Source organism: Labrus mixtus, chromosome 10, assembly GCF_963584025.1.
Source record: "Labrus mixtus chromosome 10, fLabMix1.1, whole genome shotgun sequence".
Lineage (NCBI taxonomy): Eukaryota > Metazoa > Chordata > Actinopteri > Labriformes > Labridae > Labrus > Labrus mixtus.
Window position 1 is genome coordinate 16,089,503 of NC_083621.1, and position 24,557 is coordinate 16,114,059.

Here is a 24,557-nt window from a genome sequence, read left to right on the forward strand (position 1 = left end):
ATTCATCCTGGAGAATGTGTTCTCACCTCTAACAAGATCCTCTGCCTTTTCCGTCTTCCCGCTCCAGATGTGTGAGCGGTCTGTGTGTGCCTAAGGGTCAGTCCTACAGCTGCAAATGCAACGAAGGCTACCAGGGTCAGTACTGTGACAGACGGCAGGAGCCTCCAGCCTGCAGGGGGCAGCGCTGTGGCCACGGAGAGTGTCGAGTGTCCGAGGGAGGAGAGCCCGCCTGCCACTGTCAACTGGGGTACACGGGGCTCAACTGTGAGACAGGTAACGTGTTTTAATGTGCATAGCATCGAAAAGTAAAGAAGCTTTTTGACCCTAAGCTGCTGTGAGCAAAAGATTTAAAGGTTGGCTTCAGGCGTTACGGTTACGTTTATATTTCTCTAACAAACAGACCGGGAGCGGTGGAAGAGGTGTCACTTTATAAATTGCAAAATGTGTTTTTGTGTAAATTAAAAACATGAATTGTTTGCCTAGGACTTTCCGTTTTGATGCCGCAGTAACTAGCATCTAATCAGAGTTCAGTCTCCGGTATCTTGACAACCGGAGTATAAAAATCAACGTGTTTGTTTCCTGTCTCTTCTTCATTCATGTGCAGAGCTGACATGTCAAGGCGAGATGGTGAGGGAGCAGCTGAAGCGCCACCAAGCGTTGAGAACGTGCACGTCCACCAGCAAGATTCCCCGCATGGATTGCCCCCGGTCGTGCCAGGCGGCGGCGCCTCCCGGCGTCTGCTGCGGCGTCACCAAGAGCCGGAGGAGGAAGGTGGTGTTCCGCTGCACCGACGGCTCCTCGTACTCGGAGGAGATGGACACCGCTCTGGATTGCGGCTGCACCAAGTGCCCCTTGTAACAGCGCCCGCAGTTTGTTCGTTTGTTTTTTAGCAACACCCACCGCTGCCGTTTTGTGAATTCCACACGTCGGAGGCCGCACGGCGCTCTGACATTTTCCACGTCGATGATCACAGCCATAATGTGATTCTTTTTTCTTCTAACACCTTTTACCGATTCGCTGCCGAGAGAGAAAACCACGAACGCAAACAAAGACGGGACATGTGTGCGTGTTTTTTTTGACAGAGAGAAAATATATTGTAAGATATAAGTGAAAAAAAAACATAGAACTTATTTTTATTATGGATTTTTTTTTTCTCTAAAAGATGACGAAAGGACTGATGAGTTGTTGTTTTTAATGTTGATTATATATTGTGTTACATAGTATGAACAAAGTTATTTTGTACCTTTTGAAGACAAATAGATTAACATTCCTTCAAAGTATAGGAGTTTATATGTCTGTATAAATCTATATAAATATTTACCCTAACCCAGTGGACGTTATATTTGCATGATGAGTGAGAGCGGCTTTGGACACTGAGGAGCGCAGAGAGAAGAAGAAGAAGAAGAGCCGCCTTGAGTCAGCAACAACACGGAGAAGATGAGTGCCTCGTTTCTCAGTGCGCCCCCTCTTGGAGAAAACTGTACGTGCCTAGCTAACCTGCTGCCTCACCCTCACATGTGAGACAGAAGGGACTGTTTCCATGGAGATGATCTAACACTTTGTTCTAATAATGTGTGATTCTGTCGCTCGCCGTTGTTCATCAGACTAACAGAGAGACGGGAGAGGTCACTGATGGAAATCGTCATTTAAACATAAAATAAGGAGGTCGTATTCAAATCAACAGTTCAGCTTCAGACTCTGTACAAACTGGTTAAAAAAACTGAAAATAATGAAATCCCCAATTCAGTCGCTGGAGTTTAAAACAGGAGACGTGGCGTTTTAAAGTCGGCCAGGCTGAAGAGCGCTTCATTGCTGGGTGTGTGCTCTCTTTGCAGAGGCGGGACAAAGTCATTGTTTTGCAAGTCACAAGTAACCGCCAATCTCCACATAGTCTGTGCACGCCGCTCTAGTCAATGCTCCTGTCTCCACAGCGAGCGCCGCAGTCCATCTCCGGAGTGTGCCAGCAGCGCCACTACACTCTGCGAACAGATAGTTCCGCTATCAGGCTAGCTTGTTAGGTAGCTAACACGGCTCGTTCTGCTAACCTTGTTATGCTGCAGTGGATGTGATTTATATATTCAACAACACAAACTACAAGATAGTACAACACTTTAAACACGATAACAACAACTAAAGGTACATTTAAGAAGAAGAGGTTTCATTTGCAATGCATTGTGGGACGTGTAGTTCAATCATGTTCACAGGCTTTTCACCATTGCTTTTTTTTCTCCGTTTTTTAACGCTGTTTTTACACAGAATCAAATGTTTTATAGTCATGAGTATTGAGGTAGCTGGTTGTCATGGTTACAGGCTTCAATCTGTTGATATAAGGATTTTTATGAAATGTCAACGGAGGATTCGATACGGGAAAATTTACTTCTGGAGTCCGAGCCGCCGAAAAAGTGGGCGGTCACTGTTGAGCTCTAATGCCTAGTCCAGTCCAGTTAGACCTCTGCTCTCTTGCAACCACACCAAACAGTGATGACACCACGGGATACTAACACGCCCCTGGGGTACAATTCATCCATGTAGCAGGATTTGATTTCTTCATTTTGAATAAAAGATAGTTTTCTGAGTGGACAGGAAAGCCGTTAAGCCGATACACACGGCAAACTGTTGACAGACTTCATCTCCTTAAACCGGTTTAAGTGCCTTAATGTACGCCTCGATTCTCTGAAGATCAAAAAATTTGCTGCAAATCGTTTACTGCTGCTTCTAAACGGTCAATTACATGTTTTTGGTGGACGTCCATCTCAATATACATCCTCCCTCCATCTTAGCAGGTTGAGTGTTCCGGTATGAATTTTAAAGAACCTCCAGATAAAATTCAAATAGTTCAATTTGGGTCAGAGAAATATCTCAACACTTTTTGTAGAAATTACAGGAAGAAGACGGCGTATCATTTGCTACAGAAGTGTGCATTAATGTGAAATTGCACCATTTTGAAACGAGGACCGATTTCTGTTTTTAAGAGTGTTCATGTGTGATGCCTTCAGGGCGTGACGGGATCACAGGATTTATAATGCACGTCCGAATGTGTTTAATGTGCCTGTAATAAATATTTCCATGGAGCTCGTACCTTAAAAATGTGTCTTTAATAGAGTCGAGGCGCTCTGATGAATCCTTATAACACCACACACACACACACACACACTGTTATATGCACAGAGGTGCTGCTTCTCAACAGGCAAGGCAGGCAACTGCTTGGGGCCCCAGACCAGTAGGGGGCCCTTGATGGCTCACAAACTTTAAACTACAGCAGCAGCCCAAAGTCCATATTTTGTATAAACAGGTGAACGGGGTTGTGGACTGATTCTGCAACATGACAAACTATCATGTTTTGCTTTCTTGGAGAGCTGGTAGAGAAACAGGACGGGATCATGCAGGGAGCAAGGCGAGCCCAAATACGCCCAACTATTTGTAAACGACTTTACAGGAAAACAAACCCAAAGTCGATTATAATAAGCAGACTTGGCAACACGTGGTGGTGGTGTACTGGAGTGTGTTAATATATACTGTACCCACTTCTAAGACTAAAAAGACATATCTTCTTATGTCATGACACTACCCGCTTCTGACCAGAAGGTGGCAGCATTGTCTAAACCAAGAGAAATACACCACATCTAACATGATTCATGCTTTATTCACAGCCAAGACTTGAAAAAAAAAAGGATGTTCAAGTAAGGTTGAAGACGTTGCTGCAGCACAACATCAAACGTCTCCAACATTTCAGACATCATTATAGAGCAGGATTACAACACGGTAATGACAATGCAAAACACAAAGTTTTCATTTCATTTATTATACAGGAAAGTTTAAAAGTAACAGTTTGACGGGCCTGACTCAGTTTGAAAACTGGTTTCCAGCAGGTTCCTGTTCTGCAGAACATGAAACATAAACCACAGTCATGTCACATCAAGACAAACACATTTACAGGACATTAGCATGGGCTAGGCAGATACAGACAAATAAAAACAAACAGTACATGTAGTGCAAACAATACTTGAACAATACATGAACAATTAATGAGTGCAAGTTTAAGTGTGGAGAAGGTGTAGTTTGTATGTATTTTTTAAATATGAGGTTAAGTTTGCATGGATTTATCGACATCATCTGTCAGCGTTCATCGAATAAAACTCATTCTGCCCATTCAGTTTAATGATCCTACAGTCCTTTTTCCTATTATCATGTCATGTTCTGTTATCTATATTTGCTTGGCGTCTCCAAATTATTAGCGAACATCCCTCTGCACCTTTATCAACATCAAGTGTGCTGGCAAAGGTGCAGAGGCACTGTTGTGATTTTTCTCAAATAAACTGGTGATGCCGAGCAAGAGTAGTGTGCAGAGCACTTACTTCATGAGATGGTTGGAAGTGCAAACTGAGACAGACAGAGCCAAACAATTCGCTAACTGCAGAATTCCCTTGCATTGCCAGTTGAAGCGGGGTCAGAAGAAGAAGCGTGAGCTGCATATTTGCAAATGGCAATTTGTTTCGGAAGCAAAATAGCTTCCAAAAGAGCAGATACCTTTTCATGATGTAGAATGGGTTTGCCGTCAGATATGAGAAATTTCCTGTGTTTCCACAAAGCACCAAAATCATGAACTACCCCAAAAGCATACCTGCTGACAGATTTGTGTGCGGCCAATTTGCAGGCTTCTGTTGACGCCACCAGCTCTGCTGCCTGTGCTGAGTAATGAGACGGCAAAGGAGAAGACAAAACAGTGTTAAAATCATTAACAACAGCAAAAGCAACTTTACAGTGACCTGTGTCAGGGTCACGTGAGGCTTAACCATCAACATAGAAAACAAGATCAGGATTGGTTAAAGGAACGTCAGAGAGATCAGGACGAGGTGTGCAGATAAGTTGCATCTCCGCTTCACAACAGTGTGGCTCACCATCAGTGGGCAAAGGAAGAAATGTGGCTGGGTTGAGAGTGTTGCATCTTTTGACTGTGACATGGGGAAGATCAAGAAGTGTGGTGTGATATCGCAACCACCGTGCAGCAGAAAGGTGTGACGTTTTCTGTTCTGCCAGTATCGCTGATACTGCATGAGGAACAAGGAGGGTTAGGTCTGAATAACCCACAAAGTCCTGTGAGGCCAGAACAGCACGTTCAGCTGCGGCAACAGCACGCAGGCAGAGAGGAAGAGATCTAGCCACTGGGTCAAGAAAAGTAAGCCACAGGTTTAAGGTGAGCGCCATGTTTCTGTAGCAAGACCGACGTCATACAACCTTCTCGCTTCTCGTCCACACATTGAACGAAAGGTTTAGCAGGGTTGGGAACACCCAGTGTGGGAGTGGACTGTAGGGCTTTTTTCAATGTTTCAAAGGATGTAACTGCGCCATCAGTCCATTGAAGGGTACCTGAAGCAGTCAAACCTTTAGCATGCGTGATGTCTCGTAACGGACGTTCGAGAACTGAGAAGTTTGGAATGAACTGTCGACAGTAAGAGCACATTCCAAGGAAAGACATAGCTTGTTTCTTGGTGATAGGTTTCGGTGTGTTAATGATGGCAGAAATACTACTTGGAGACAGAGACTTCCCTTGTTGGGTTAAGATATGTCCCAAGAAAGTGACCTCTTGCTTCACAAACTGTAGCCTCCCACACTAAAGCCTCCCTCCCTGGAAAGGGAGGCTTTATGCCCTTCTGCTGCTAGATGTTTTAGCAAGGCAAGCGTATCAACTTCACATTGCTCTATAGAGGGGGAGGCGATCAACAAATCGTCTACGGACTGTAAAAGAGCCGAACCCCCAGGTAAAGGGAGAGCAGACAAATTGCGTGTCAATGCAGCGTTGTACAGCGAAGGTGAGCTTGTGAAACCTTGACATAGTCGAGTAAACGTGTATATTTTCCCGTTGAAAAGAAACGTGAACCAGAACTGGGAGTCTGGATGAACTGGAACAGAGAAAAAAGCATTAGAAAGATCGACCACAGAGAAAAACTTAGATCCTTCTGGGACCTGAGAAATGATTGTATAAGGATTTGGAACATTTAGAGCAGGCGCAGATATGGCCGCATTCACGGCCTGTAAGTCTTGGACGAAGCGCCATTCATCCAGTTGGCCTGCAGGTCTGATCTTTTTAACTGGAAAAATAGGGGTCTGGACAGGCGAATCCTCACAGAGGATAATGACTCCTGCTTTTAGTAGGGAGTTAAAGATTGGTGTAATGCCATCTATAGCTTCCTTCTTCAGTGGGTACTCTCTAACAATCGGTCTGTAATCTGATTTAGGTTGTATTTGGACAGGTTCACAATTTTTTGCTTACTGGCCGCCCCCACAACTTGGGTGGTACTTCGCTGAGCAGAGTAGAAATGTCAGTGGCACTGCAAGAGGTGAGGGAGTGAGATTGTGAGTCGCGCTCCTCGATCAGTCAAACTGAGCGGAGACAATGTATTTTGGTTTGCAGTGGTTTCCGGTATGCTGAGAAGGAGAGAAGCAGACATTTGTGTCAGTGAGCAGAACCCAATCTCTAGCTGACATGCATCTCCTGATTAAAGGCTCTAAATCTCGCCACTGTTTATCTTTGGCCTTGGCTATGGGTTATAATGAGAAAAGATCTTGTAATTACGTGAAAAGATCTCGTTATAATGAGAAAAGATCTCGTAATTACGAGAAAAGATCTCGTTATAACGAGAAAAGATCACATAGAAAAGACTAAAAAGATACTAGAGGGTTAATGAAGTTTTTATTGTGGCAGGCAGAGGAGGGAGGAAGATCAAAAGGCAACGATGACCAGGGTTATTGATTTGATTGTGTTTTATTTCCATCTTGGGTTAAGACATTAGGAAATATTAGTGTCTTTGAGTGACATAGATGGTATTGTCATGAGCTTCTCAACTTTGTGCAGGAATCTGAAGACGTTAAGGTTGTTCAGACGGAAAGAACACTCTGACCTATTTGACGTTGCGTTATTCCTCCAGGATCAGTTGAATAGATATAGTATGCTTCACGGATATAAAGTAATGCATCTGAAATTCATTCAAGCTGGCTATGTGGTGACTCAAAATACGATGAGGCATTTGCTGAAAATACTAGATCCCCATGGAGTTCAACTGCGGCGCCGGAATCGCCTGCGACGGCGTCTATACCAAAACCCAGGTCATATGGGATCTGTATTAATGGTGCAATTGACAGGGTTTCACGTTTGGTCATATGGCTCCATGCATATTCTACAAGAAGCAATCCCAAGGTCGTTGCTGGATACTTCATGGACAAAGTGTCAACAAGAAATGGAACTGCTACCGGGATTCAGTCGAACATGGGAACAGAGAACGGTCACATGGAGCAATGCAAATGTTCTTGAGAAATGATCATGCTGATGAATTTGCTCCAATGTGCTATTTGTATGGGTCAAGCAATCAAAACCAGCGCATTGAGAACTGGTGGGGATTTTTAAGGAAACAACATGCACAGTTTTGGATGAACATGTTTCAAGAGGTCAAAGATTCAGACAACTTTTCTGGAGAATTTTTGGACAACAATCTGATACAATTCTCATGTCTTGAGATAATTGAGGTAAGAAGCCACCAGTTGGCCTCAAAATGTTTTGATTTAAATGTTATCTTGCCCTTGTCCGTAGTGCCATATCGCATAATGCCATGCATTGATTATGAACCCTCTCGACAAACATGCTCTGTTGCTTACTGTGTCTATAATTTCAGCACCAGGCGCTGTCCACCTGATGTTGATTGCGCTGTGGTGCATCGCACATTTCAATACCACAAAATGATGTGCTTGCCTGCTTGCCTGTATCCGCGTCTTATTACGAAGGAAAATACTGATAGAGGAGGGGAGACTTCTTATTTGGAAAGTAGGCTACAGTAGGCTACAGTCTACTTTACTGTGATATGCATCACCCTCCAAATTTTCTTATTATTGTTTATTTATTTAAGAACGACAAACAGACAAACAAGTGGGCTACATTGCTGGGGAGACAGATTTTCCTGCGGAGGCGGATGATCTACAGTTTAATTTCTTTGAATGCGGATTTTTGCGCAAATTAGGCGACTAAGCAACTAGCCTTCAACTAATCAGGTTATTACAGGTCATTACAGAGTTCCAGTAATCAAAATTATTACATGAACATCACAATTTAAGCAGGTAGGCCTACTCTGTAATCCATAACGCATTTACCTCGTGTGACCTAAATTAAACAATAAAATCAGTCATAGCTTTGCTTTCATCAATAAAGTATGATTTACTTCAATGAGGCAATACAAATAAAGGGATTCATATAACAGGAAAAACTTGAAATATTTGGTCCAAAGTATAGTGGAGCACATGGATTTAAGGCATCAAACTTTTTCATTATAATAACATTTCAACTCCATGCGTCTTCATCAGCATCAAAAAAGTGATTCATACTATTTCTCTCAATAACCTAGTAAGGAATACCATTCGGCCTAAGCCTCATTCTGGTTTGTTATACGGTGTGGTATACAGGACAGAGAAAAAACTTTGGAAGATATTTGTCTGCCAACATTATGGACCACAAATACAGTATTTGAGCTCGTGAATGTGTTATATTTGAGTTGATAACCTTTTTTGTCCTTCCCAGAGAGAATTGCAGGAAGTTGTCTGTCTCTGGAACAGCCACAGAATCCTCCCGAGCAGAAATGTTGTGTCTCCTGGTGGACGTCCACTGATGCTGTACACACTCCCTCAACTGTTTGGGGAGAGGGATTACCTCAAAGAGGTTTCTCAACAACAGATTCAGATCTGCGGAGAGGAGTGCCTTCTGAGAGGCCCATATCCATGTGATAAGAGTAATCATTTATTTGACTTTGTTGTTTAAAAGAGTTCCTGAAGATGGAATAGACCTTTTTTTTTTTGCAGCAAATATTCTCAACCTGTCATTAAAAACACTTTATTTCATTGCATTGGATCCAAAGATGGATTTAAGGATGTTATAAACGACCTGTGTCTTTAAGTTTGTTATCTGCTATATGAAAAGTTCTCAGGTCTCAGTTTGATTTGAAACAGTTTGTGAAACATTATCCTGGAGAAATGTAAACTTTCATCAAGTCAAAGATCATTTGTATAACATCCTGGTAATTAAAGTGCAGGGGTTTCTCATTATATGGATAACATTTTTACAATAGCTCAAATGAATTGTCATTATTAAAAATGTTGTATTGAAGGACCAGTGCTGAAAGACAAATGTCAGACTCTGGACTCTGGAGCCCTCCACACCGTGCTGCTTGTTTGTTCTCTGTTACAGGTTCAGGTCAAGGCGGGGTCGTAATCAGGGGATGAGCTGCACCTTGGCCCGGTGTAGTCCTCATCCATATAATCCTCTTCTCAGGACAGACGCTCTCTCTCTCACCTTGTTCTCACAATTGATCATTGTGAATAAATTTGGTGTTATTTTGGTAGACCTCGTCTTCAACTCCTATTTTTGTTGCAGCCTAAGAGCCGGGTTGTGACAATGGAAAGAGTTTCTTCTTTCTTCCATGTTTTGATATCGTTTGACACAATACAGACACAATTCCTCTCCACTGTGGATCTTTCTCCAAAAGAAAATATAAATGTCTTTCAACAGATATTTTGTCAAATATGTACTTGAAATTGGAAATTTGATCAACTCCTCTGTTCGATTTCAGGATTGCATCATATTGGGTATATGATAACAGCAGCAAAACATAAACTTAAAATTAAATAATTCAGAGTCAGGATATTAAACATTTTGGAGAAAACCTGTTTTTTCCTTAATAAGGTGATATTATTAAGGATATATAAATTATCCCTACATCAAAATAAAAAGAAAATACCAACAGTTGACAGAAGAGGTTATTCATGGATCTATATTTATTCAGATTTGGTTTGCAAACTCTGTTTTTGCAGCTGATTCTAAATGTTGTGCCGACCTCTTGTTGTCTCCAAACTCGTCCGTCTCCTCTTTAAATGGACTCCTCTGTTTGCTTTGAGGTCTCAGCTGAAACAAACAAACAATAAAATGGTTTAGTGGACGTACATCACAAATAAAATGAAGGTCATCTAATGTCAGAAAAATGTTTCTCAAAGTGAGCCATGTTTTCTTATGAATATATTCAGTGTATTCTGTTTTCATTAAGTTACCATCGACACTTGTCTCTCGTCTTTTCTTCTTCTCGTTGTCGGTCTGTTCATTCAACCTCATCCTGTCTCCTCTGTTCTGTTGTTCAGGGCTCTTCTTTAGATTTCAGCTCCTGTTCCTAAAGAAAAAAAAATAATAATAATAATCAAAAAGGATCCCATGCTGAAAACAAACATTGTGTAGGAATCAAACTCACCTTCTTTAGATCCCACCTGTCCGCTGAGGGAATGAATCAAAGAGACGATGGGACATTCAATGAACCAAAAAGTTCATTTTGATGAAACAAAATGTAGCTCACATCACATGACCTGATATTATGTGACATCATTAATCATCACATCCCATCAGATCAGATCACATGACGAGACAACATATCACAACAGAACGTAACACACGAAGACACAACAAGACACAACACTGCACAACAAAACAAAACACATACACCACCAGCTGCCATAAGGTGGCAGTGTTACTCCATAACGTTACCTGAAGAAGTCTTTCACGGTGCTCAGAGCATTAAGCAATACAGTCAGTACACTATAGGCTACAGTGTATGTACAAGTTTCAAACATTAAATAAAGAATAATCAATCAAACTTTATTTATTTGTAGAACTTTTCAGACAAATGCAATTACAGTTTGACAAAAGAGCATGAGACTGATGTACACCTCTATGAATTTAATGAAATAAAGATGATAAATAATAAAATACACACACACACACACACACACACACACACACACACACACACACACACACACCTTTAAAACAAATGTATATCCTACATATACACTTCCGGTAATTTCAAAATAAATCTCTTGTAATAAAGCCTTAATTCATTAATTTACACCCATTGTTACTACGTCACCTACTTCTACTAATACAGATATAATTAAGCCTAATATTACCTGTCTTTTCTTTTTGACCCAATCCCAAACAAGCTGTTTAAGGAAGTCTTTCCCTTAGTTAGCAACTCTATTAGATATGATCAATATGTCTTTACTGGCAGGCTATGTACCACAGTCATTTAAAGTAGCGGTAATCAAACCTCCACTTATAAAGCCTACTCTGGACTCAGGAACTCTGGCTAACTACAGGCCTATATCCAACCTTCCTTTTATCTCAAAGATCCTGGAGAAGGTGGTAGCTAAACAGCTGTGTGACTTTCTCCATGACAACAGTTTATTTGAGGAGTTTCAGTCAGGATTTAGAGTCCACCATAGCACTGAGACTGCACTAGTTAAAGTTACAAACGATCTACTTCTAGCTTCAGACAGGGGACTTCTCTCTGTGCTCGTCTTGTTAGATCTTAGTGCTGCTTTTGACACTATTGACCATCAGATCCTATTACACAGACTAGAACATTTACTTGGAATTACAGGGACCGCTTTAAGTTGGTTTGAATCCTACTTATCAGACCGATCTCAGTTTGTACATGTTAATGATAAGTTCTCTATGCACACCAAAGTTAGCCATGGAGTGCCACAAGGTTCAGTGCTTGGACCGATTCTCTTTACATTATATATGCTTCCTCTGGGAAATATTATGAGGAAACACTCCATACAGTTTCATTGTTATGCAGATGATACTCAGCTTTACGTATCAATGAAGCCCGATGGCACCAGTCAGTTATGTAAGCTAGAAACGTGCCTTAAGGACGTTAGGACCTGGATGACCAGAATTTTTTTGCTACTTAACTCAGACTAGACTGAAGCTATTGTGCTAGGCCCTAAAAACCTCAGAGAGACTTTTCTAGTGATTTGACTGTCCTTAATGACATCAGCCTGGCATCTAGCACCACTGTTAGGAATCTAGGAGTTCAATTTGATCAAGATATGTCCTTTAACTCTCACATCAGGCAAATTTCAAGAACAGCCTATTTTCACCTTCGTAATATATCTAAGACCAGGAATATCCTGTCGCAAAATGATGCAGAAAAACTATTTCATGCATTCATTACCTCCAGGTTGGATTATTGTAATTCTCTTTTGTCAGGGTGTGTCATGTCCAGCTCTGTGGCTTAGGTTATGTTTTAATTTCTACTTGTATTATTTTCTGTTTTGCGTCACTAACCTCTCCTCTCATTTCAGATCCTTCACTTCCTGCCCTCATGTGTTTCCCACCTGTGTGATTGTCTGCCCCGCCCTGATTGTTCCCAGCTGCATCTCATTGTCTTCCCCCTCACCTTTGTATTTAGTCTGTGGCTTCCCTTCCTTCTGTGCCAGTTCGTCTTTGTCCCCTGTGAGAAGCGTACAAGCCCTTTGTTTCTTCTTTGATCACTTTTTTGGATTCTGTCTGCTTTAGAAGTAAAGACTGTTTTTTGTTCCCTCCAACCAAAGACTGTTTTTTGTGAGTCGTGCTTTTGAGTTCAGTTACCTGTGGTCTTGTTACAGGGTGCTCTGGTAAGTCTCTAAAGACTCTTCAACTAGTCCAGAACGCTGCAGCTTGTGTACTGACCAGAACTAGGAAAAGGGACCACATTACTCCTGTGTTGGCTTCTCTGCACTGGCTCCCTATAAAATCTAGAATATAATTCAAGATCCTTCTTCTCACTTACAAAGCTCTAAATGGCCAGGCACCATCTTATCTTAAAGAGCTACTAGTGCCGTACTACCCCTCGAGAACATTACGGTCCCAGACCTACTAGTGGTACCTACAGTCTCTAAGTGTACTATGGGAGGTAAAGCCTTCAGTTTTCGGGCTCCTCTCCTCTGGAATCGTCTTCCAGTCCGGGAGGTAGACACAGTCTGTATTTTTAAGAATAGACTTAAAACTTTCCTTTTTGATAAATCTCATAGTTAGGGCTGGCGCTGGTGTAGACCAAACTCCTAGTTAAGCTGCTATAGGCTTAGACTACCGGGGGAACTGGCACCTTGAGCTCCTCTCTCTCTCTCTCTATCTTTCTCCTCCTTTGTCTCAAACACAATCAGAGGGGTCAGGATTTCTATTCTGTCCTGTAAAATGAAACGAGCCCTCTCTGTTCTCTCTCATGCTCAACTTTTTTAGCCTGGTAGTCTGATTTTAAAAATGTTTACATTCCCCCACAGAAAAAAAAATTGAAGTCTAAATCACACAGTTTACAACTTGTTTTTTGTTAAAATTAAACAGGTAGGTGTGTAAGAGAGGAATGAGTCCATCAAGGTCCAGTTCTGAAACAGTGTTTGAATCCATCCATGTAAAACAAAGGATAACATTAAAGCTCAACAGATCAGATGGATAACATAAAAAGCTATATGTGCTTGTTTGGTCACTTAATCGACGTTAATGTCTTTATTGGATGGTAACAAAAAAACTGTTTTGAACTGGCTGATGAGATCACATCCTTTTTACATTTAGCAGTCACAGGGGCGACACGGGACAATGACATGACATCACCTGTCATTTGTTTAGCCCATGATGCCATTCAGCTCAGCCGGCTCACATGTCCGACCCCCCTCCCTCTCTCCCTCCACCCTGTATCACGGAAATGTTCCAGATTTTGTCCCTGAACAGCCCCAGCTGATTCCAGGAGCATCTATTGTACTCCCGCCGCTTCCTGACATCTTTTATGTCCCATGAGCAGCTCGGGCGTCCAGCTCTCTGCTCCCTGCTGACTGACATACATGTAAACAAAGCCTGAAAACAAAAGCACACTGTCCCCAAAGCCCCCCCCCCAACACGCCCCTTTTAAACTTCAACAACCATTGTATAACTCTGCTCCCACGCTGAATTCATCTGCCTGAATGTACAGCTACCTTTAAAGAACACTCGAGGTCATTTAAACACATAATAATTATATCTTTATTTCTGTAAACATGGCGGTTATATTGGCAACAACACACAAACACCTTCACATTACGTACAGTAAGTTAAAATAGCTTTATAGATACAAAAGAGACAGATTTGGACACAAATGAGGAAGGGCGGGAGGGTCAGTACGTCCAAGAGAGGAAGCAACGTCAGGGCAGAGCGTCAGGGCTGGGATCCGGCAGATTCATCAGTCGAACACCTTCCCCTGGTCGGCTAGAAGACCCTCCGCCTGCCTCCACTGTGCGTTTCGCAGCTTAAACCATTTCTGAGGGGGAAAAGACAGAGGAAGGTGTTACAAATAAGTAGCCGCGTTTTTTTCTTGTTTGGACTTAAGAAGAACAGCTGGCACAATCTGATCCAGAGACTGAAACAGGAGAGCGATGACGTGATGCGTCTGGCTTACATGAATATTCCTGAGAAGTTACACAGGTGGAGTTCTTGTATTGTCAAAAATGATTTGTACAAATAACTCAGGTCTCCAGATTCTTTGTCATTCTTTCCTCATCCTCAGGCCACTGGTTCTATTTACCTACACAACAATTGTCTGTGACTGTAAACTAACCTCATACTGCTTTGCTGAGTGATTGTATTATACAGGCAAGACCACACAATACATTAAAACCATTATGGCACCAGACTGTGCGACTTCAATACCTGTGAGCAGCATTAACAGTTCGCTTTGCAGTGATTTGAGCATTTTAACATCATTAATTGGCTCCCTATTGTCTCCTTTCATAACAGTGTTTCCTGCAGGAAATGTGCCTGTTAAGGTGGAAGTTCGCTTGTAGTAGGAAAAAAACTAAGTATACACTTAACATGTGTATTAACACAGGTGGGCTGGGAATCTTTGGGTGTCCCATGAGTCGATTCAATTTCAATTCTTTGGGTCACAATTCGATTCAGAATCTATTTTCGATTCAAAACGATTCTGGATTCATGATTGAAAGTCTATTTTTGAATTAGTCCACACTTCAGGATCTACTCCAGTCATATGCGATACTGGCTGAATTTCTTGCTGATCCATTTGGCGTTCTACTTTTGAAGTTGAAGAGCTAGCCTTAGCACTTAGCAGGGAGTGACTGATTTTTGGAATTTATGAAAATCTCAGAAGATAAGAATATTTTTACCCACCTCTAAACACAAGAAACATTAACACAACATAAGCGCTCTGTAACAGTTTTTTTTGTCTAATATTGCAGCTGAATACTCCAGCAGGCTGTTACGTAACTGATGATAAATGTTGTTTCACCTGTTACCACCAGATGATACTTGTATGATAACAGACACAGTGAGATGAAACAAAGGAAAGTGTCCATGGATCATGTGGGCCCAAACCATCGGGTGTTAGATACTAACAGAGCATCCAGCAACCTCCAAAGCTGCTGTGGGATCTCACATAGACACACAGGATTGTGTTTTTCTGATGACTGCTGGCTGCTCCTCAAATGTTCCCTCCAAAATAACAGAAAGGCCTTAAAACTTCTTTCTTATACATTTACAACTTTACTAATGTAATAGTATTACTTCATCCCCTTGCTAAATGGACTTTATTCTGAAAAGCACACATTTTGTTTTCTTTAATATGACCTGGATACTCAGATTATGACATTGTAGCACACATGTAAGAAAATGTCAAATTGGTCAAATAAGGGTAGAAGAAAAATGCTGGATGGATGGATGAATGGATGAATGGTTGGATGGATGGATGGATGGTTGGTTGGATGGATGTATGGATGGATGGATTGATGGATGAATGGATGGATGGTTGGATGGATGGATGGATGGATGGAAGGATGGATGGATGTATGGATGGATGGATGGTTGGATGGATGGATGGATGTATGGATGCATGGATGTATGGATGTATGGATGGATGTATGGATGGATGGATGGATGGATGGATGGATGGATGAATGGTTGGATGGATTGATGAATGGATGGATGGATGGATGGATGGATGTATGGATAGAGATCTTGTGCAAATCTTCATACCAGCTGTTTTAAGAAGTTTTAAAAAGCCCCAAACATGAAATCTATGATCCAAAGAGAGTTCTTAACTGCGGCTTTCTTCCTTCCTGACTTTTATAATCACATAACGGTCACATTTCTCGGTGCATGTAAATGTGGTCACTGACTCACACAGACACCGCATTGACCCTGAGGCTACGTTGTATTAAAGAAACCACAGAAGAAGAATGTTTCCATCCAATTATCCTAAATCGGCCTTTTTCTCTCTCGATCCAGTTCCCTGCAATAGCTGTCTGCACTCTGAACGCTGCACCAACAACTGCACAACTTAAACTCTGACCAGATGGCGACAGCACCGAGTGCCCTGACACACACCCGTGACCCGTCGCATTGCTGTTTTTATGTTGTCATGGGTTTCACAACAATGCTGACATCATCTCGATAACGCTGAGGAGAGAGAGGGAGGGATCGGGAACGCTGGCCTTAGAACACAAGACATACGCCTGGATGGTTTCAACATTTTATACTGGAAACATATGAGATTTCCATTTGGAGTCGTCTGGGTTTGAACAAAAAAATAAAAAATGCAGAGACTAAATCAAATAAAGAACTGGCTGCTCATGCTGCACTCTGTGTTTTGGGATTTGGGACAGAAATCAGGGGAAAAGTCAGATATTTCTCAGCTGAAGAAGATTGTAAACGTCTAGTCTTAAAAATACTTTTTTCTCTGTCAGGTTTTGAATGGAAGGCAGAAGTCTTATACTTGTTTTACTTGTTCTTCTTCTCCCTGGTTCTTTTCCAGAGTGTATCACATCGTTGAATGTCTCTTAAGCATTGCACACATGCCACTACAGAGCAGAAGTGGTGAGAGTTATAATCCTGCTGACCCATACAATGGTGCTTGTGTCATTTGTTCCCTTTGACTATAGCACCGGATTACATAACAAGGTCTATCAAACTTGACTTTACCTTTCTGTCAGTGACTTTGCAGCCCTGAAAACAAATAAATCGGTCTATGAAAGGAGCTCAAACATGCCGCGTGCACAGAGGCCCGGAGCACATTGTAAATGTTGTTAATGTGAAACGGGGAGTGGTGACACCTCCTCCAATGAGAGCTTTGTTAAGAAAAGCAACACATTTTGAAAAGAGGGGCAGCAAGAAGAAAAAAAAGCTGGAAATGAAGTCAGGTCTTTTGATGGTCGGCCAGACCTTTACCTCACCCTGGACCGGCTTCTCCCGCCTTTGTATACAATGAATGGAAACAGTCACTAATGCTGGAGGAGGAGTAAGGAAGCAGATCAGCGCAGTTGAAGATTTAGAAACATTTTCATAGCCTCTCTGGAGGAAAAAAAAAGGCGGGATTTATAGAGCTTTATGGATGGAGCAAAAATAATGAAGCACATTTGTTTCTTTAGCAAATCTGCGGAAAAGCATTAACTGTAGTGGTAGTTACCAAAATCAAGTGGGAAACTTTCAATGTCTTTTATTGTATGAAATTCACAGGTTCTCAACAAGGAGCTGCAGCAGTGGATACATCCTGAAAGTTGAATAGTTTTTTTATCTGGAAAAAACACAGGAACAATGTCTGTTTTATTATGTGCGATTATTCTAAGCAGAACCTTCTGTACGCCCCAGCCTTCATGAGGGGCTAATGTGGGGTACATGGGGAATGTGAGTATAATTTTTTGGAGGTTTTTAGTGCTTTATACACTTGAAATTTTGCACATAGATAATCCAATATCATGATGAAAACTATGTTGTCTGTAAAAGCATTTGAATACTGTTTCTTATTGAGATTGATTCCTAACGGCTGCACTCAGAACACTGAGGGAGGGGTGAGGGGGGGAGGAAAGGTGGTCTGCTGAAGGGACCGCTTTGTTTTGGTTTGATAGACCGGCGCTAATGTGCGACATCTACTATACAGCTATTCTGAAAGGCGCATAGTATACCTTAAAGCTTTAAAACTGAAAAAAAAAATGTGGGATTGGGGAGGGATGAACCCTCACGAGGCTTTGAGGCATACGGATGGTTAACGACATTTTAAGCTGAACAGACCAACGTAATAATCAGTTTGTTTGTCATGCTGGTCTGCTGTTTTTTGTTTTAGATTTTGCCAGGAGAATTTGTTCCTTTCGCACTAATCTTACCACGTTAATCGTGGGAGTTGCTCATCTACCTCAACATCTTCTTTCTTTGTGTTAAATGTTGGGTTTAATCAGAGCTGACTTTTTAAAAACTGCCGTCGCAGAAAAATAAATAAGCAAATCTTCAACTCAAGGCCGCTTTACATCAGCGACTTCTGTGTAATGCAAGACAAAATGACTGTTTTTGTGATGGAGTCTGGTGTCTTTGTTAATCCCTGACGGTATCCTCTGCAGTAAAAATATCAACCCGAGTTTGTCAGTGTTTGAAGATGCTTCAACTGAATACATCTGCCCTAAAGCACGACCTTAAAAGTATGTTTCAAAGGCTGAAAGCTAAAGCAATCTACTGGAGTAATCCAAAACTCATTTCACTGTTCAGTTATTTGAATCTTGAAAGATGTAAAATCAGGGCCCATGTTTTTAAATTCTATACTTTAAATCAGAACAGAGCAGCTTGTTTTTCACTAACTCGTTATGTAAGTGACTGAAACCCAAAGTATGTTTTCAGTTTTCAACTATTTTCCTCCAACATGCGTGACAACAGTGATTGTTTTGAGCTGTGAGCGCGGCCGCAGCCCATGCCATTGTGCTACACAACTGGCGTCAACAAGGCGTAAAAAGAAGCCTCATCTTTACTTAAAAATACCAAGTATACTCTGTGCCATGTAGTTGTTTACACCTGATGATTTGCACTTTTGTTTTATGCCCGTGTTACCTCAGCTCTGAGAAATCCAGAAGAACTGGTTTGTGAAGTCCAAGAAGTGGAAAACCAGCGACAAGCTTGTGCATGACATTCATGGCTTATTGACTGCTGAAACGTTGAGCTAATTATGAAAAGGACACACATTTTCCACGCCACGTGAGAACCCTTTCTCTCCTCCGATGTAAACCCATCTGTCCGCCCCATGAGCACAAGCAGGAGCAGAAATTTGCCTATGAGAGGAACCTGATGCTACGTCAACTCAAATGGCAGAATTAACATGAAGGGTTTAACCTTCTTGTGAGCACAGCTAAGCAAACACGTTTGTTGTTTGCCTGCCAAATCCTGAAGAGGAATGCCAAATGACATTTGGTGTTGTTGTAGTGGATGTAGGCTGCAGATTTCTTCAGAGTGCTTTTATAAAGATTTATGCTTCCAGAGATGCCCGCAGAACTTCAGAGCGCTCTCAACATGTCGGTTATTATCGCTGCTCTGAAGCTCCACATCTGGCTCCTGATGTGACGGATGCTCAGACCTTACAGTAGGACGAAGACATTCCTCAGATAGCGGCATGGTGGGAGTGTTTACATGTGGGAGAGGGGGCTGCAAGAGATTAAATACCTAAGTACTAATGCGATGTTTCATGTAATTGGCAGTTTTTCTGCTTCACTTCACGTCTATATCCAGGGGCTTAACATGGCTTTGCTACACAACTGCTGCCTGGTGGCCCTTTCCTGCTGGAGTACAAGTTGTGTTTCTGGTTTGGTTTGAACAACGATATGTTCATTTAGAAGCTTTATGGCTGAAACGATATGTCTATTAATTCATAGAGAGAAAATTGTAATGCATTTGTGATTGTTTTAGTCATTAAGGGGGAAAAACATCCAGTTGTTTAACGCTTGGTCATATCTGTCGCTCTTTTCTGTGAAGACATATTTTAGATTTTTGACTTCTATCAAACTTAAAGATTTAATGTAATCATCGATTGTACAACATTCATGTCAGGTATTTTGGGTTGAATTGGGAGTGAATTGAGAAAATAAATTATAAACCTCTGGTTTTGGGTCCTTCATTGTTTATTGGCATAAATAAAAAATAACTCGTGAATAATTTTGTGTTTCGTTTTCCTCAAAACTCTGACGTGATTTAAATTAAACATGGCAGATTATTTTCATGCTCAGATAGTTTACATAAAGAAGTGAATTGTTAAGAAAAGCAAAAAAAATGTAAAACACACAGTACGTAAATCCGCCAACAGGGGGCTATCAATCAAAACAATAACAAGCGATGACGTTGAGGCTGGCGAGGCCCTCGATGAAGACGAACTCCGAGTCCACCGAAGAGGATATGTTTATGAACGAGTTAATGTATTTAAGTATCATTTCTAAAAGGTTATTATCACAGCAGCACATACAGCTACAGTACGGCAGCTTTCAGTAGCAGATCCCGCCTCCCTATGCAGCGATCTTTGAGGTAGCATCTAGTGTTTCCATGGCAACGATAAACAATTTGTTAATTTGGATATTTTAGAGTAAGAATTCGACATATTACACCTTTAGGTAGTAAAAGACAACACTTTATTGATGGTGCAGGCTTTGCATAAAGAAAGCGAATTGAGTTATTTTTCCGAAAAAAAAGATTTTCACATTTTTATATCAGTCAAACTTTTACTTTTCCTGCAACTTCTTTGCCCATTAAGGACGCTTAATCCACCAATTGTCAAAAAAATGCCTGAAATTAATGTTGAATGAGCCAAAACCCGAGCTGATAATATGCACCTGGTTTCTAGAGAAGTAATTCCTGTCAACTGTACAATAAAACTGCTGCTGCATATTGTGACACATGTTTTCAGTTTTTGTCTTTCCTGGAACATCAAAAGTTTAAGGACAACATCACGTTTAAGGACACACAAACACCAGCAGCAAAAGAGACAACATCACCAGCTATAAACTCTACCAACAAATGTGAGGTCCCAGTCTCACCCTCACTGTTTGATCGACAGATGATCTCTCTTTTTAGCCATTTTTTTAAACATGAAGTCATCCTTTGCAGAATAATCAGTGTTTGTAAGAACACAACAGCTCTTGTCAGAGCCAAAAAAAAAAGTGTTAAATTAAAGTGACTTCATGAGGACAAACCGCCCTGGCGCTGTTCAAGCCACGATCAATGCGTCTCCCCTGCCTCTGTGGTCAGAGTTTACACTTCAATGAGGATTATTTCATCACACCGTGATGCTTTAAAAGATTTATTGACTGTGCAGGATCACTCAAGAACTGGGCTTCTATTGAGTCTTTTCACTGTCAGTGGAGGAGGACCAGGATTGACAGATTTAAAGTCTTGTTTTGGTTTAAGAATCCCCTTCTTCCTGCTGACCAAAGTGAACATTTACATGTTTATGTCCCGTTCATAGCATCATTTCCTCTGAAGTCCCCTCACTGACATCAGTGATGATTTGTAAATCCTCCTTTGACACTTGTTGTGATAAAGTCTCAACCTTTAGTTTCCTCATCTATCAAGTAAATTTACTCAAATATTGTAGTTCAGTACACTTTCTATGGCTCTTTCAGGAAGATTTTTTCCAAGGTAGTCTTCTAATAACTATTAGCTTTACTCTAATGAAAGTCAGAACATGGACAAATAATAAAAAAAATATTATGTACTGCTGAAGATCACACTACTCATTCAGCATAAACGCATTCTCCTTTTAAAATGAAAATGTACTTTAAAATGTCCTATTAATCAATGATTTAACACACTGACAGGCATGTCTTTAATTCTAAGGACTATTGTAAGTATTTTTATAGTCATGATTAATAGGGAATATGTCATTTGTCAAATGGGCGTGTGCTCAATTAAGCGCACATATGGCACACAGACTCACTGAGTGTGAAAATAAATATGGAACAAACATAAAATACTTTAAGACTTACATTACCTCAGGAATTAAAAATCCCCAAATATTAACTAAAATACTGACCACTTTAAGTGCGTAAATGACCCCGAAAAAAACTCACTTAATTCCATTGTAAATCTCAGTTCACTACAGCATTACAGTTACCTAAGTACAAGTCTCCAAATGGATTTTAAGACTTACGGACACATGGATGATTATGTCATTATTTCTGAACAGGCTGCAAAGTTTTTATAACACAACATTTAGCGAAACTAAAGGGAAAAAGGTCAGTTTCTTTCAATTTCTAGTCCCACATAGGCATTTAAATAGATGTTTGTGTCATGACTTACTATTGTCTCCTCCTCTGTCAGCCCGCACTCCGCAGCGACCAACATGAGCGATGTCTCGTCCGGATATCTGTGCACTTTAAAACTCTGTTCCAGCACTTGGACCTGTTCGTCCGACAGCTTCATACCCGCCATGATTTCACAGGACATATTGCTACTTTATCCTTGTGTCAAGTCCAATGGGTGTTTCAGTTGAAATGCAGTCCCGGTTGGAGCTCCGGATCGGGCAAGGGCTGGTAGTGCGCACAGCCGGCGGACGCGCGGGGCAGAGACGCGGTGATGGAGAAGCGCGGAGCGGGGGTGGAGGCTCTCTGGAGGGAGCGTGTGAACAAAGTAGATGCTGTGTGTGTGTGTGAGGGTGTGTGTTTTCGTGTGGAGCTTTTACTACTGTCAACAGAGGAAACGTCACGAGGCCGTTCCCATCAGTAAACCCCTCCTCCAAACATCCCGCGCTTAAAGGCACAATGTGGGAATTAAAGGGTAATCATGGTTCTGACTAGAAAATACTCTGGAACAAATCTGCCTGTAGTGATACACAAAGCATACATTCAAGTATTGTCACTACAAACAGAAACATCATGGGATAATTTTACAGGCAATATAAAATACTTAGTTAGCCTACAAAAAGTAAAGATAAGAAGTAAAACTGAAAACACATCAGGGTTATGGGTCATTGGGATCAATGCCTTTGCTATAGTTTTATTTCTTGGTGCTGCCACCAGGTAGTGCCAAGTTAGAGAATTTTTCAAATCTAGTGGCATTGAAGTGTTTTTATGGACTTTCTGGATAAAATTCACATCTGTTTGTTATTTTTTTTTATTTTAAAGGAACTTGCAATGGTTCAGTGTGTTCTGGATGAACCCTTGAAAATATGTAAAACTGAACAAATATATTACAACCTCTACAACCATAGACTGTACATCAATATGGACAGAGAAACAGCTGCCTGGAAGTGAAGCCAAAAATATTTAGAGCTCCCCCTCCTGGCTGGCTGCAGTTTACATCACAAACCCCGCCTCCTCAATGTTAACAATGTCATTGGTCAAACCCAGATTCTGTCATGATACTTATCGTGAAATGTCCAACTTTTCACTTGTATTATTTTGTTTAAATTAGTTATTTGATGCAAAAACTCTATAATGGAGGGGACAAATTCAACTTGATGGTCCGACTCTTATAGTAACCCAAAATGTCACCAATTAAGTTTAGAGCTAAAAAATAAAGCTAACATATGATCTTACATGATAAACAAACTTATGAAACAGTGAACAAGGGCAAGAGAGGGGATAATAAATAACTGAATATTTAAATGGCTGCCCACATTAGCTCAACAAAAGGTTTGAGGGTACTTCCTAAAGTTCCCTACACATTGATTTAATTTGCTATGATTTCAGGTTCCAATATTGCAAGTGACAGAGGATGAGTATGAGTCTATTCCTGGAAGACTGCTTTAGAAGATTAATTTCTTTCTGAATCTGCCAGCGTCTCCATCTTTTGAACAGAACACGGTGTTAAGAGCAAGAACTCTCATTCACAAGACGTCCAGATAAGACGGAAACCCTCAGTACTGTTTTTACCACAGTCCATCTTCACTCACTCTGTTGTAGATAAAACCTAGATAGTTTGAGTGTGTTTTGTTCTTTTTTATCTGAATCTTTCTCTACTACTACTACTACTACTCCCTACACACGTCTACACTCAAGTGAAGTGAGTAAAGATAGTCGATGTGGGGGACATGACTCAAATTTAGTAATCCCCGACTAGACAGAACACAACATAAATATGGCAGAGTTTTGACTATGATGTCTTTGGACTATTTTCTCCAAAAATGAAACGCATTAAGAAAATCAAGGTGAGCTCAAATGTGGGAAAAATGCAAATAAAATGTTGATGGTGGTGAAACATCTACAGACAATATAACATCAGTTTATAATTTGGAACATGTAAATTGATTTATGTCTGTTGTGTTATAATATTAAACAGGTGCTTTTCTTCTTCTCCTGCATACTAGTGCTGTATAACAATAGATGTTCTCGGACTAAACCTTTTTGGGGACTTTTTGAAGAGGAACTATCCACTCGAGAGTGCCCTGAGAACTAATCCTAATGGGAACTTTTTATCTGTCTACATTCTCACCGCCATGGTACCTACTCTGAAGCAGGAGTTAACAAGGTCCCTCTAAAAGTTCATAGTCCCTGTGGTGCGCAATGAATAAAAAAGGAGGAGCGTTCCAGCAGTTCCTAGAACTATGAAGAAGTTCCTGCGGCCCGAAAACGCCTAATGACTTCATTGCATATAGGCTATGGTGATAAATATGTATTTGGTACGTATTTTGGGATACAACATGAGCACAAATTGTTGGTTTGAATGAAAAAAACATGTTTTTTTGTTCATTCTTGGTGTTTAATCTGACTTGTTTTCTTGATTTATTCTTGTTAGCTGATTTTAGGCTTACTTGTTTCTGTTACTGTTTTTTCAAAACAGAATTTTTTCAAAAAAGAAGAAACCTTCACACATCCATTTAATAAGACAGCTGTGTAGGAGAGCAATGTGTCTATAAAAGACTTCAAAGTAAACTCCTGCACACTGTCCAACTTCCAAACAAAAATTTTATAACATAGCCAAAAAATGTTTG

At 40.9% G+C, this 24,557-nt stretch overlaps 2 protein-coding genes and 1 long non-coding RNA gene across 3 annotated transcripts in view; 1 reads left to right on the top strand and 2 right to left on the bottom strand.

Annotated features, from left to right (window-relative positions):
* The window catches only part of slit3 (slit homolog 3 (Drosophila)), a 241,704-nt gene extending 238,633 nt beyond the window's left edge, over positions 1-3,071 (top strand). The window contains exons 37-38 of the mRNA XM_061048549.1: positions 68-273; positions 605-3,071. Coding sequence (XP_060904532.1) covers positions 68-273; positions 605-858 — 460 coding nt within the window. The 3' untranslated portion in view covers positions 859-3,071. The remainder of the gene's footprint in view (positions 1-67; positions 274-604) is intronic.
* Positions 3,072-9,338: 6,267 nt separating this feature from the next.
* Positions 9,339-10,506, bottom strand: LOC132981525 (uncharacterized). The gene is made up of 3 exons (XR_009674588.1): positions 10,324-10,506; positions 10,084-10,280; positions 9,339-9,940 (listed from the first exon to the last, which is right to left on the bottom strand). It is a non-coding gene; the product is annotated as an uncharacterized LOC132981525 (long non-coding RNA).
* A 3,331-nt stretch (positions 10,507-13,837) lies between these two features.
* On the bottom strand, positions 13,838-22,283 carry hopx (HOP homeobox). The gene is made up of 2 exons (XM_061048541.1): positions 21,926-22,283; positions 13,838-14,135 (listed from the first exon to the last, which is right to left on the bottom strand). Exons 1-2 carry the CDS (start codon positions 22,070-22,072, stop codon positions 14,058-14,060), a joined length of 225 nt encoding a protein of 74 aa, XP_060904524.1. The 5' UTR covers positions 22,073-22,283; the 3' UTR covers positions 13,838-14,057.
* Positions 22,284-24,557: the final 2,274 nt, after the last annotated feature.